The sequence below is a fragment of the Hemiscyllium ocellatum genome, chromosome 43, assembly GCF_020745735.1.
Source record: "Hemiscyllium ocellatum isolate sHemOce1 chromosome 43, sHemOce1.pat.X.cur, whole genome shotgun sequence".
Taxonomy (NCBI): Eukaryota; Metazoa; Chordata; class Chondrichthyes; order Orectolobiformes; family Hemiscylliidae; genus Hemiscyllium; species Hemiscyllium ocellatum.
The window spans coordinates 8,811,985-8,826,205 of NC_083443.1; the positions used below are offsets into that span (position 1 = coordinate 8,811,985).

At 41.5% G+C, this 14,221-nt stretch overlaps 1 protein-coding gene across 5 annotated transcripts in view; it reads right to left on the reverse strand.

The window, feature by feature from the left end:
- The window catches only part of LOC132835087 (paired box protein Pax-2-like), a 216,247-nt gene that overhangs the window by 42,655 nt on the left and 159,371 nt on the right, over positions 1-14,221 (reverse strand). For 4 of the 5 annotated variants that reach the window (XM_060854393.1, XM_060854392.1, XM_060854396.1 and 1 more), the window contains exon 6: positions 11,633-11,808. In XM_060854393.1, the coding sequence (XP_060710376.1) occupies positions 11,633-11,808 (176 nt within the window). Of the gene's footprint in view, positions 1-11,456; positions 11,458-11,632; positions 11,809-14,221 lie in introns of all 5 variants that reach the window. The other variant, XM_060854397.1, reaches the window with a different exon arrangement.

The window sequence follows — 14,221 nt, forward strand, 5'->3', positions numbered from 1 at the left end:
TATTCAAAGATTCTATTTCCATTGACTTTTGAGGAATAAGAGTTTAGAAGTCTCACAACCCACAGAAGTAATAAGACTGGCAATAAGAGACTGAATATTGCTGGAACAGCAAATATTTACTTATTCTTCAAGAGAATAGGATGTTTTATATCTACTAAAACAGGTAGCATCACTCCCAAAAAGATTTTACCTCTAAAAGTACCACATTCCCTCAATACTTAACAGAGTGTCAGCCAGGAATTTGGGTTCAAGTTGCTAGACTGGGCCTTGAACCTTGGGAAGAAAGAGTTTGAGGTTTGAGTATCACTGGCATGTCACAGCAGCTGTTTTTATTGCTCACAGTAATGTTAAAATGGGATCTCAAAGAACAGCAAGTATCGGGTTGGCTTTAGTCTACCAGGTGAAGTGTTTATTTCAAATTCATTTGCTATAGAATGGGAGGTCACACATGAATCAAACACAAAATGAGGTGAAGGGGTCATCTCTGGAACCTGAGCTCAAATCCAGGTGACAGTAATGGGCAAAATGTCTTTGCTGCCTGACAGGTTTCTAAATGTGCAGCCTCAAGCCAACAAAGAATCTTCAATGGCTTGGAGACAGTATGGTCTCCTGACAAAGGGTTCTAACCCGTAACATTGACTTTCCTGCTCCTCCACTGCTGTCAGACCTGCTGTGTTACTCCAGCTCCACATATAAAGAATCTTCACTGATGATTATCAAAAGCAGAGCCAATTCCTCAGTCCAAAAGAGGTAGTGAAGTCCTCCAGAAATTGAAATGGATTTAATTTTCAGTCCTTTACCTCCAACTTAAGGTGACTCTGACTTGATAAGTTAATCTGTCCCCTTCTAAACTGATTACCATATTCCAGAAATGATTTCACAAAGTCTCAAACAGCGAGGCCTCTACTGGAGTGAGTTCTGTTACACACCTTCAACTGTCACCCAGAAACTCAGGAGTTCAGGTTGACATGGCCCCTTGAAGTGGAGGGGATCCATTCATGGTTTGGCTCACTGGAATTACAAGGTCAACATTGCTGGGTCCACTGTCTGTCATCATTTATATAAATGGTTTGGATGTGAATATAGAACATATGGTTAATAAGTTTGCAGATTATACCAAAATAGGTTTTGTAGTGGACAGCGAAGATTATCTCAGAGTACAATGAGACCTTGATCAGGTGAGCCAATGGGCTGAGGTGCGGCAGTAGGAGTTTAATTTGGATAAATGTGAGGTGTTGCATCTGGTAAGACAAACCAGGGCAGAGCTTCTCCCATTAATGGTAGGGCCCTTGTGAATGCTGCCAAACAAAGAGACCTAGGGAACGCAAGTGCAGTTTCTTGAAAGTGGAGTTGCAAGTAGATAGGGTGGTAAAGAAGGAGTTTCACACGCTTACCTTCATTGGTCTGGACACTAAGTATAAGACATTGGTGAGGCCACCTTTGGAATACTGTTTACAATTTCGGTCACCCTTCTATAGGAAAGATGCTGTTAAACTTGAGAGAGTACAGAAAAGATTTACAAGAATCTAGATTAGAGGGTTTCAGCTATAGGGAGAGGCTGAATAGGCTGGGACTGTTTTCTCTGGAGCGTCAGAGACTGACGGGGTGAGCTTACAGAGGTTTATAAAATATTTTTCCTTGGGTGAGGGAATCTAAAACAAGAGGACAGAGGTTTAAGGTGAGAGGGGAAAGATTTACAAAGGACCTAAAGGGCAACTTTTTCACACAGAGTGTGGTGCATGTATGGAACAAGCTGCCAAAGGAAGTGGTGGAGGCTGATAAAACTACAACATTTAACAGGCAACTGGATGGGCATATAAATAGGAAGGGCTTAGCAGGATACAGGTCAAAGTTGGCAAATGGACTAGGTCAGATTGGGATCTCTGGTTGGTGCAGGTGAGTTGGAACAAAGGGTCTGTTTCCATGCTATAGGACTGTGTGGCGCTATGACTCTGTGCGAAGGTAGCCTTTTCCATTCTTTTCTCTCCATCTTTCCTTTGCTATTGACCTATGTCCTCTCCAGTCTCCAAAGTTTCATGGCCAATTTGGTCCCCAATAGACTGACAGTGAGGTAATCCTCTAAAGCAGTATTACCACCCAACCCTGTCATAATAGTCCTGGATATGAGTACAGGATTCATGAGTGATTCAAAAGAAAAATTCAAACACCAACACTGAGAATCAAGTGATATGGGACAAAGGGAGAGGAAGGATTGGGAGAAAAAGTGAAAAACCAAAGGGTAATCAGAGAACATCAAAAACAGGTGGAGAACCAAAGGAGACTGAAGAGCAGAAATAAGGAAGAGTTGGAGGGAAGATCCATAAAAATATCTGCAGTGTCATTGCACATTTTGTAATGATCCTCAAGTGGTGTGCTACCCCAAGTGACCATGTCTTGATAGGCTTCTCACTGACCTTGCCTTGTCTCAATCAACAACATCTAACCCCTGATTCACTCCTTCAACTGTTGCCCAGACGCTGGGATGCTCTCTTCTTGATGGCATTCAACTGCAGAACAGTAATTCCCCAAAGCAAGGCTAGCTCTGAGAAGGGATAACATTGCGTACTGGAGTGTGGGGCGATGACTCATTGAATTTAAAAGCACGTCAGACTACATCAAGCGTCCATCCAGACGAACAGTTACATCTCAAAGCTACTTTTACAAAGACCAACAAGCCAATTGTCCTCATGAATATTACATTAGATTGAGACTGATTCACTTTTGCCTCCGCATTCCAGACACATGGCTTTCTTTTTTCTCCACGTGCTCTCGTTCTCTCTCTCACTCGCTCTTTCAGTCTCCATGGCGGAGATTGCAAGTCATTTCCAATTCGTTGTGGTATTGATCTTTCACTGGGAATCAGTTTTCTAATTAGCTGCAAATTAGGATTTCTACTGGGGGTAAGGCCTGTCCCTCTGATTTATCACTGGAGTAATTCAGTGCGATTGGAGGGAAATTAAAATGAACTCAATTAAGCAACTGGTTTGCTTTATGGGCTCGGATGGAGTTTCAGACGAAAAATTAATAGACTCTTGTTGTTTAATAGTCTAATGAAAGTAAATAAAGGTTATCCATTGTAATAAGGCAGCAGCTATAAAAAGTTGTATACGGCCACAGCCCTCATTTATGATCCTGGAGATTCATAGTGACATTCCAATGTAATTTCTTTTGCATTAAGACAAACATTCTCCACATGGGGTTTCACTTCAAAGGGGCAGTGTGTATTGTCAAAGCACCTCCTGCAAAATCCACTCGGCCAGACAGATTCTCTGAGTTACAATTCCCTCCTTTGAATACTGTGTATTCATTCAAGACACAATATCTGATCTATATGTGTGTGTACTGTACTTAGCTATTACTTTGTCAGGTCAAAGGTCAACATCAGAGCTCTGCTTCTCCAAACTGTGATGAAAGCTTTTTAACAGAAATGCTATTCTCATAAATTTTCTGTTTTTATTATACAAGCCCTAACATAGGGAGAAAGACTCTGCCTATTTAGTCACAGGTAAGTTCAGGTTCCCACATTGCTGATCCTGATTATGATCAGAACTGTGAGATAAATCCAGGTGCCCCTGAAGTGAGAGGGAGAAATTGAGTCAGGGTTTCTTGGTTCTCCAGGGATTGAGCATTGAAAAATGGCAGGATCAGCCATCTGTTTCAGCATGCACAGTTACCATTGTCAGAGAAACCTGGCTACAGAGTCAAATACTTCACAATTCAAGACACAAAGGGGTCTTGCCACAACTAAAATGTCAAAGACTTTAGCAAAGGGTAAGAGGAGAGACAATATGTGTCAATGAACTGCTGGGAAATATTCTGTTAAGCCTTTAATTTTCCACAATGTTTCATCCCTTGACATCTCTCAGGAAAGTCAGGTACACTATTCTCATAATGAACTCTCACCATAAAACCTCTCAACATCTACTTTCTCACTATAAACATGCATGGATCACTAAAATGGGTGGAGGACTCTAGGCGCATTTATCCTGGGTCTGCTCAGAGTAATAAAGGCAACACATAAAACTAGGACTACATGTGAATTATGATTGTGGCAAATAAGCCTGCAAATATGTTACTGAGTAGCTGCATGTCTCAGCAAGTGACCAATGCTTGTATGAAGTTAGCTCTGATCAGTCTGACAAATCCCTGATCATAATGGATGCCCGTTCTTGATTGTCAGGTGTTGGCGGATTCAACAGATCCTAATGAACTCAGACAAGTCAACACTGGTGAGTACAGACAGGCTACTCCAGAGTAGACAAAGCAGCCATTTCTATAGAACACCAATCACTGGTCAAAGATGTCTCTTCATGGTAGCACAATCTTCCTATCACCTGTAGTTGAGTTGTGGAGATGAGTCAAGGGCCAGGTATAGACTGAATAATCCTTGTGTCCCTGCAGCCACTTGGTGGTTTTTCATAGAATCCCTACAGTGCAGAAACAGGTCATTCAGCCCATTGAGTTCATGCTATCTCTCCGAAGAGTATTCCACCCGGACTCACCCCATTCCTGTGGCCCTGCATTTCTCATGGCTAGTCCACCTAAGCCTGCACATCCCTGGACACTAGAGGCAATCTGACATGGCCAATCCACCTAACCTTCACATCTTTGGACTATGGGAGGAAACCAGAGCACCCAGAGGAAACCCATGCAGCCACAGGGAGAATATGCAAATTCCACACAGACAGTTGCCTAAGGCTGGAATTGAGCCTGGCTTCCTTGCACTGTGAGGCAGCAGTGCTAACTGAGCCATCAATGTAGTGTATGAACAGTTGATGGAACAACAAGAGAATGGGTGCAGAACTAAGTCATATCGAGTCATAGACCTGTACAGCAGAGAAACAGACCCTTCTGTCCAAATCATCTATTGGGTTGGGTGGTAGTACTGCTTTAGGGGATTACCTTACTGTTGGTCGATTGGGAATAAAATTGGCCATGAAACTCTGGAGACTGGAGAGGAGATAGGTCAATAGCAAAAGAAAGATGAAGAGAGAAAATGGAAGAGTCCTATAGCATGGAAACAGACCCTTTGGTCCAACTCATCTGCACCAACCAAACATCCCAATCTGACCTAGCCCCATTTGCCAGCATTTGCCTCATATCCCTCTAACCCTACCTATTCATATACCCATCCAGATGCCTTTTAAATGTTGCAATTGCACCAGCATCCACCACTCCCTCTGGTAGCTCATTTCATAAACACACCACCTTTGTGTGAAAAGGTTTTCCCTTAGGTCCTTTTTAAATCTTTCCCCCTCACCTCAAATCTATGTCCTTTAGTTTCGGACTCATCCGGGGAAAAGACCTTGTCTATTCACCCTATCCATACCCTTCATGATTTTATAAACATCTATAATGTCACTTCCCATCCTATTCAATCTCTCCCCACAGCTCAAACTCTCCAATCCTGGCAACATCCTTGTAAATCTTTTATGAACCCTTTCAAATTTCACAACACCTGACATCTGCCGAGATAGCAGGCATTTCCTAGCAAGTTGCATTGACGGTCATGGTTTTCCAACTGCTCCTTCATGTCCAGTGAGCGCTCATCTCACCATTAAGATTAGGCTTTCAAAACACCTCAAGGGTTTACTTGATGGCACCTTGTACACTCAGGAAACCCATATCCAGGGCATGTGTGCATTCCGTCTGCTTCACTGCATTCAGAGAGAACACAATGAACATTTCTCTGCTGCTCTTTTATCTCTCTGATATCACAATAAATGACAAAAAGGAATATCTTGGTTGTTGACGAATACACAAGGGAAGATTGGCAGGAGAGGAGTAAAAACCCATCTGGTTCACTAACAGCTTTCAGCAAGAATATGTGCCATCATTACCTGGTCTGGTGTACATGAGAATCCAGATCCACAAAAACATGGTTCAATCTTCGCTGCTCTCTGAAATGGCATCGCATGTCACTTCTTTTAAGAGTAATTTTGGATGGGCAACTGAAACTGGCCATGCTCAAGAAGTGTCATAGAACCACAGAACCATTGAACCCCTGCAATGTGGAAGCAGGCTATTTGCCCATCGAGTTCACACCAACCCTCCAGACCCACCCCAATCCTTGGAATCCTGCATTTCCTATGGTTAACCCAACTAACCTGCACATCCCTGGTCAATATGGGCAATTTAGCATGGCTAATGCACCTAACCTGCTTGGAATCTGGGAGGAAACAAGAGCACGCAGAGGAAACCCATGCAGACATGAGGAGAATGTGCAAACTCAGCACAGACAGTCACCCAAAGGTGGAAATGAACCAAGAATAAATAAATAAGAACTCTCCCCTTAATATTCAATTTTTTTTTGCCATTTCTGAATAATAAAGCCTGTCCACTATCTACAAGGTACAAGTCAGGATTGTGATGAATAGTAATCTCCATTTGTTTAGCTGAGTGCAGCTCCAACATCACTCAAAAGCAGTCTGTAAAAAGCAGCTCTCATTTGATCAGTACCTCATCAACACCCCAGCTTCAACAACCTCTAAAACCAATGTATAGTTACAGCAGTGTGCATGGTCTAAAATACATGCCATAGCAATTTGGCATGGTTCTTTCAACACCAGCTTCTAAATCTGCAATCTCAGCATCTAAGAACAAGATCAGCAGATACATGAACACCACCACTTCCAAGCCCCACAACCTCCTAACCTGAAAATATATCATTGTTCCTTCCCTGTCACTGGGTCTAAACTCTAGAGCTGTATTCTTAGCAGCACTGTGGATGTAACTGGACCAGCTGGATGGCAATGATTCAAGAAGACAGCATACCATCACCTTCACAAGGGCGATGAGACACAGGCAATGAATGTTGGCCCAGACAGCAATGTCCATTCCCCATGAGAGACTAAAACCAAACAACTGATCAGTAAATAACCTGCATGCTTTTGCCGGTCGGTTTTCGTTGTGCTGGAAGGGTTTCTTCCTGCTTCTGAACACTTGTGTCTATGTAGGAAGGAGTGTTACCTAGAGAAGTGAACTCCTCTAGGATTGAATCAGTGTTAGGCACTGTTTGCTGTGACAATTAATCCATTCTGCATGGATCCAAATGTCCTCACCAAGTTAAATTTGGCAATGACAATATGAGAAGTGAATACAAGTGGTCCAGATGTTTATTTCTAAAATGGCACCCAGAGCACCAAAACTGTTGATGATGTAAACTCTCTCACTATAAACTATCTCAGTTTAAAACCGTCATTATTAACTCTAAGTACAAATGCCCTCATTATAGACTATTTTACTGTGACTTTTCTCAGTGTAAATTCATTTAGAACAACTCTCTCACTGTCATCTCTCTCAATACAAACTTTCTACACATAAATTTTTATTATAAAAGTGATTAATCACCATAAGCTCATTAAAGCCTCAAACATCATAAACTAAATACAAATTCAATCACTATAAACTTACTTCGTATAAATTCTTTCCCTATAAACTCTCACCGTAAACTTGGTGAAAATAAACTCAATCATTAAAAGCTTTCACACTCTAAGCTCAAAATAAACAAAACTCTTTCAAAATATATGCTCACACGATACCCATTTCTTATCAGGTATGAAAGTAGAAGGGGTGGGGAAAAGGGGCTTCAGTAGGTGATGGAGAAAATGTGACATTTACTGAGTGGTGCCAAATGATTCTGAATTAGTCGTGTTTTTGCAAGAAGAAAGTGAGATTTTTTGGAGATTGGGAGGGGCACAGCGGTTCAGTAGTTGGCACTGCTGCCTCACAGTTCCAGGAACTTGGGTATGATTTCACCCTAGGGTGACTGTCTTTGTGGAGTTTGCACATTCTCTCCATGTCTGCACAGATTTCCTTTGGATGCTCCAGTTTCCTCCCACAGTCCAAAGATGCACAGGCTAGATGGATTAGCCGTGGGACATGCAGGGTCATAGGAATAGGAATGGTGGGTCTGGGTGGAGTGCTCTTTAAAGCATGGGTGTGGACTCAATGAGCTGAATGACCTTCTGCCAAACTGTAGGGATTCTATGGTGTGTGGACTAGCAAGATCGGAAAGTCAGCTGTACATTGGGTAGACTTAAACTTTTGCTGCTTAGAAGAGAAGTGGAATAGGTAGCCACACCAAGGATATCAATGGAAGACAGTAAAGGGCATCAATGACACAGGCAGCTGTGTAGCTAAGCAAACGGGCAGTTGTAGAGGCATTCTGGTCAATGAAGAGTTGGGACTGAAAACCAACTTGCAGTAAGAGATGTAATTGTCCAAGGACACATACAGAAGGAAGTGACTTTGGAAAGGTGTAGAGAAATGTGAATGGGAGATACAGAAACAAGAGTTCAGAAATGGCCTGGTTAGTGAACGATTTCACTCCTGCACTCCTTTAGGTAACACTCCTCCCTAGATATGTTCAGAAGCTGGAAGAAACCCTTCCAGCACAACTAAAACTGACCAGCAAAAATGTGCAGGTTATTTACTGAGTAAGAAGGCCAGAGGAAATGAGGAGACAAGGAGTTGGTGATTGACATGGTTCAGAGAGTTCTTATGAAGGAAGAAGATTTGCAAAATTGCTCATTATAAATTACCTCACTGCAATCTTTGTTGCTATAAAACTTCATACTGTCCAGCCTTTACTAAAGATTTACTGACAGTAAATTTTCAAAGTAAATTTTCTTGTAATAAACTCACTCATTAGAACTCTCTCCCTGTAAATTCTATCACCAGCACATGCACTGTAAACTATGCAAGAGTGTAAACTTAATATTAACTCTCTCAATGTCAATTCTATGTAGTGTCTGACATTTAATTTAATTGGCAACAATGGGACTGAATATCAATTGCTCCAGTGAGATGGCCACCAAGCCAATACTTCCTGTTTTGTGTCACTGCTCAAAGCAGGTTTCTAACTTCATAATAACTGAGACTGTAAATGGTGCAAATCTTCCTCTTATACCCATTTAAGTAAAAAGATAGAGTGAAAGAAACAATTAAATGACAGAAGGAAGTAAGAAAGAAAGAGTTGGAGAAAAAGAAATTAAGAAGAAAATAAAAATAAGGAAAAAGTAAAGAAAGTAAGTAGGAAGGAGAAAGAAAATGAGAAAAGAAAGTTGCTTTATCCTGTGCTATTCACAACTTCAGGATTTTCAAAAGTTCTTTTCAACCAATTAAGTACTTTTGAAGTTAATTGCTGTTAGAAACTTTGATGAGAAATTCTTTCATCATAAGCTTCTCACTACATCTTGCACTTGAGACTTTAGCAATACAAACTTTTGACATAACTTTCTCATCAAAAATTTTCACGATAACCTCTCATGACACATTCACGACAGGACTTGTTTCATGACCTCTCTCGCAGTATACACATTCATTTTGAACTTTTGCTGTAAATTGTCTCACTGCAATCTCTCTCACTACCAAGTATGTCATATAGATTATCTCAAAGTAAATGTTTGTATAAGAAACTCTATCCTTGGAAACACTTAGCATCAAGCCTCAGAATAAAACTCACAAATTTTAAAATTCTCTCCCTATAAATTCAGTAAAATCTCTGACCTAGAAGTTGTCTTACTGTAAACTTAATAAATATTCTTTCAGTTTGTAATCATGTATCATATGTTTAATATGACAACTCATTAGCAATGTAACTATTCATTAATTCTGGTCCCTTGTTAAGGGTCATGCACAGATTTACCAGAACAATCCTGGGATTTAATGTGTAACATTGTGACAGGTGACTGGTTTGCTAACATGGTACGCTATTTAAAGCAGTTGCTGAGCTGCTTAAAGAGACAGGCTTCTAAGGAAGTTTACATCAACAGCGCACTATCCAGGCAAAGTTAAACACTGGGTAGATTCCTAATTAATCTACTTGCTTTGGAGTTATGAACCAGATATATATTGGCAGACAATGAACACAATACTATGGAATTAAGGGGTTCAAATGGGTTGTAGAAAAGACACCAAGCAGTTAATAGCTTGCATTCAGCTATGCCCCAGCTAAGCTTTATGGGTCAGGGCAAACACATGTGGGTAGCTGTGATACATTGAGGAGTTCAGATGGATGATGTGCAGGAATACAGGTAGGTAACAGTTGCTGATTCAGAATTCATTCTTAGGATATGGCAATATTGGTGTGGCGATATTCTTGAAAGAAATTCTAGGATTTTCAGATTAGTCAGTCAAAACCTGCACCTCCATTCTAACTGCTCAAAGATTTAACAGCCATCTGAGGTTTGTTCAATACATTTGCATCAGTTGTATGGCCCTTCGATCTTTTACTTATAAATTCTGTGTCGCATGTCCCCTCTCTCACTAATACCAGAAGGAGTGAGGCTCCAAAAGCTTGTGCTTTCAAATAACCTATTGGACCATAGCCTGGTGTCATGTGATTTTTTTTTACCTTGTCCAACCCAGTTCAACACCAGTACCTCCACATCATGGGTAAAGCCCATGGATATAATACCCTTAAGATTTTAGTTACTCAGCTGCATTGTCACAATTATTTTCATTGTCGTCTTTTGGTGCAAATTTAAAGTTCTCCAAGTGCATTGAATTCAGTAACACTGTCACACTTGAATGATGGTCTATAATATTGTGGTCATTGCAGGTTTCAGTACTCTTCACTTAGACCCAGAAGATCCTGAAAATATATACACAGGAAAGGGTTTTACCAAAAATATGTATTGATATAGCACCTTTATGATAATTGGACATTTCAGTCACTTCTTCAGAGCACCAAAAAGAAAATTTCAACATGAGCCACATAAGGAGATAGTTGGGCAAAAGATGACCAGGTATAATTTATGAAGAGTCTTAACTCAGGCAAGAGATGTCAAACTATGTAAAAGGGGAGGGATGTAATTGCAGAGTTTAAGGCCTAGACAAATGAAGGTACATCCACCAATGGTGACTTGATTGAAATTTGGGAATGCCCAAGGCTGAAAATGATGAATGCAGATATCTCAGAAGGTTTTGGGACTGCACAGATCCCAAAGATAGGGTGTAGTCGAGCCATGACTTGAAATGTAAACCAAGATGAGAACTGTAAAATTGAGAGATTGCTTTACTCAGAGGGAATATGGGATTTCCAGAAGGTAAAAGCTCATGATGTAGGGGCTGGTACACTGGCATGCATAGAAGATAAGCTGGCTAACATCTGCCATGGTGGGATTTGGCCCAAGGTCCCCAGAACATTATCTAGGTCTCTGGATTAATAGTCCAGAGATATTATCACTAGGCCATCGCATCCCCAACTTGTGCACAGCAAGACGAATCAAGTAACAATGTAAAAATGAAAAGAAAATCCACTTTATTTTCTATCATTGTGAGTGATTATCATTCAAGGGCAATGAAGAGAACTCTCCTGCTCTTCTTTAATACAATTTTTACAGGATCATTTATATTCACTTAAAAAAACTATAAAGGCCTCAACTTAATGTCTGAACACAGCACCTCCAAAAATACAAGGTTCCCTCAACCAGTGCTGGGATATATTGGACCCTGATAATTGTGCTCAAGTTAAAGATTTGCTGCTGAACCATCAGATTTAGAGATGTGACTGTGACAGGCTGAACCACTGCAGCTTTTGAGTATTTGTGTGTGTGTGTGTGTGTGTACGCGCACCTGAAGGATAAACACCTCTCGCACAAAATATTCACACAGCAGAGCATCTTACCTGTTCTGATTTGATATGTTCGCCAGCGTTGAAGACGTCTGAATAGTGTTGCCGCTCAAAGACGCGTTCCAGAGCCTCCAACTGCTGCTGGGCAAACGCTTCACTCCGCAGCTGCTTCCGTACGCTCTCCGCAGTTCCCTGAGAATCACCATTTGGCCCGGAGGCATCCTGGGTATCTAGGAGGAAGAGGACACAAACTGCATTTTATGTTTTTTTTTGTCTGAATTGTAAAGGGGGTTTTCTTAACATTTTAAATAAAATGCTGCTGCTCCACAATAGGCTGAAGAGTATTAACATTTCCCTTGAGAGACTTCTGCCCTTGAGAAACGGGCTGAATTCACAACCCAGGAGAAAAAAAACCTGAAATTGGTTTGAAAGACACATGTAATGGTCCAACTTGAATTGGAATTTCAAGGATGGAGGACCAGTAGCCCAACACCTACATTTCCCAGTGTTACTGTGGATTTTTTAAACTGGTTTTTCCCTCTGTCATAATCTATATAGACATGACTATATAGTCCTTAAGTGAAGTTAGAGATTAATATCAGATGCAACAGGACGGTTTCACAGGGTGCTTCCTTACCCTGAAGACTGTTCTACATTTAGAATCATAGAGTCATACAGACCCTTCATTCCAACTCACGGTGGCACAGTGGTTAGCACTGCTGCCTCACAGCACCAGAGACCCAGGTTCAATTCCCGCCTCAGGCGACTGGCTGTGTGGAGTTTGCACGTTCTCCCTGTGTCTGCGTGGTTTCCTCCCACAGTCCAGAGTTGTCTGGGTCAGGTGAATTGGCCTTGATAAATTGCCTATAGTGTTATGTAAGGGGCAAATGTAGGGATATGGGTAGGTTTCGCCCCGGTGGGTCGGTGTGGACTTGTTGGGCTGAAGGGCCTGTTTCTACACTGTTAGTAATCTAATCTAATGTCGACCAAGTATCCTAAAGTGAGCTAGTCCCACTTGTATTTGGCCCACATCCCTCTCAAGCTTTCTATTCAAATACCTGTCCAAGTGTTTTTAAATATTGTAATTGTATCCACCCCAACACTTCCTCTGGCAGTTCATTCCATATACCACCCTCTGTAAAATATTGCCCCTCACATCCCTTTTAAATCTTTTATCCTCTCACATTAAACCTACACCTTCTAGTTTTAGACTCCTGTACCCTGGGGAAAAGACCTTGGCTGTTCACCTGATCTCTGCCTCTCATGATTTTATAAACCTCTACAAGGCCACCCCTCAGCCTCCTATGTTCCAGGGAAAATGAGTCCCAGCCCATCCAGCGTCTCATTATAACTCAGTTCCTCCATCTTCTGACGGAGCAGGTGCTAAAGACCTTTCTTCCAACGACATGACAGTGCTGATGTTATCAATGAGATGTGACTGCCGTTTTAACCCCGCTGCCTGAATGAGAAGCAATGGGGTAAAGCTCAGCTCTGACATCAGCCCAAAATGAGACACGTGTTAGATACGCGGCCCGATATTCTGTTCCAAATTGCAAGCAATACTGCATTTGCAAGTTATCACTTTTGCTAAAAGGCTCTTGTTCAATCTCTGTGCATCTCCCAATGGATGAACACAGCAGGGAAATGTTTTGGATTGAAGTCTTATGAATCCTGAAAAAAGATTAAATTAAAGAGGACCTGACAACTCTTCAGGTGATCCCAGATTAAATCAGATCCCGCAGAAGGATCACTAAACCCGAAAGGTTAATTCTGTTTCAGTCTCCACAGACCATGCCAGATCTGCTGAGTTTCTCCAGCATTTTCTGTTTCTGTTCTGATTTCTAGCGTCCACAATTCTTTCAGTTTTAAATCAGATCCTTATCTGCAAGCTATTGAGACAAGCCTGATTCCATCTTCACGTGATTTAATTCCAGTCCACACTCTGAGGGCAGATCCTTTAGATTTGAGGACTGGTTGTGGAGTGATGAATTTGTGACCTGCTGTTCAAAGAGGGGCAGCTATGGCCTAGATGAGTCATAGGTATGACAAGCTGACAAATCCCTCAATGCCTGGTTACACAGGTCATTACACAACTGCTCCATGAACGTCCTCAGCTCCAGTTGTACTGCACCAGACCGGAGAGCAAAATAAAAAAAAACTCAGAATCATGAAATCCCTACAGTGCAGAGAGAGGCTATTCAGCCCATCGAGTCTGCAAGAACGTTCCAAAGAGTATCACACCTAAACCTACCTTATCCCCATCATCCCACATTTTAGGAATTTGAATTTGAATTTGCCATAGTTATTCCACCTAGCTTGCACATTTTTAGGGTCAATCAGCATGGAAACAGACCCTTTGGTCCATCTAACCATACTGACCATGTTCCCAAAATAAACAAGTCCCACCTGCCTACATTTTTTGGCCCATATCCCATATTATAGACAATTTAGCATGGACAATCCACCTAACCTGCACATTTTTGGACTATGAAAGGAAACTGGAGTATTCACACAAACACAGGGAGGACATGCAAATTCCATATAACCTGTCACCTAAGGCTGGACTTGAACCCAGGTCCTTGGCACTGTGACCTCAGTGATAGCCACTGAGCAACCATGCTGCACCTTTGGGCCAGTTTGGTA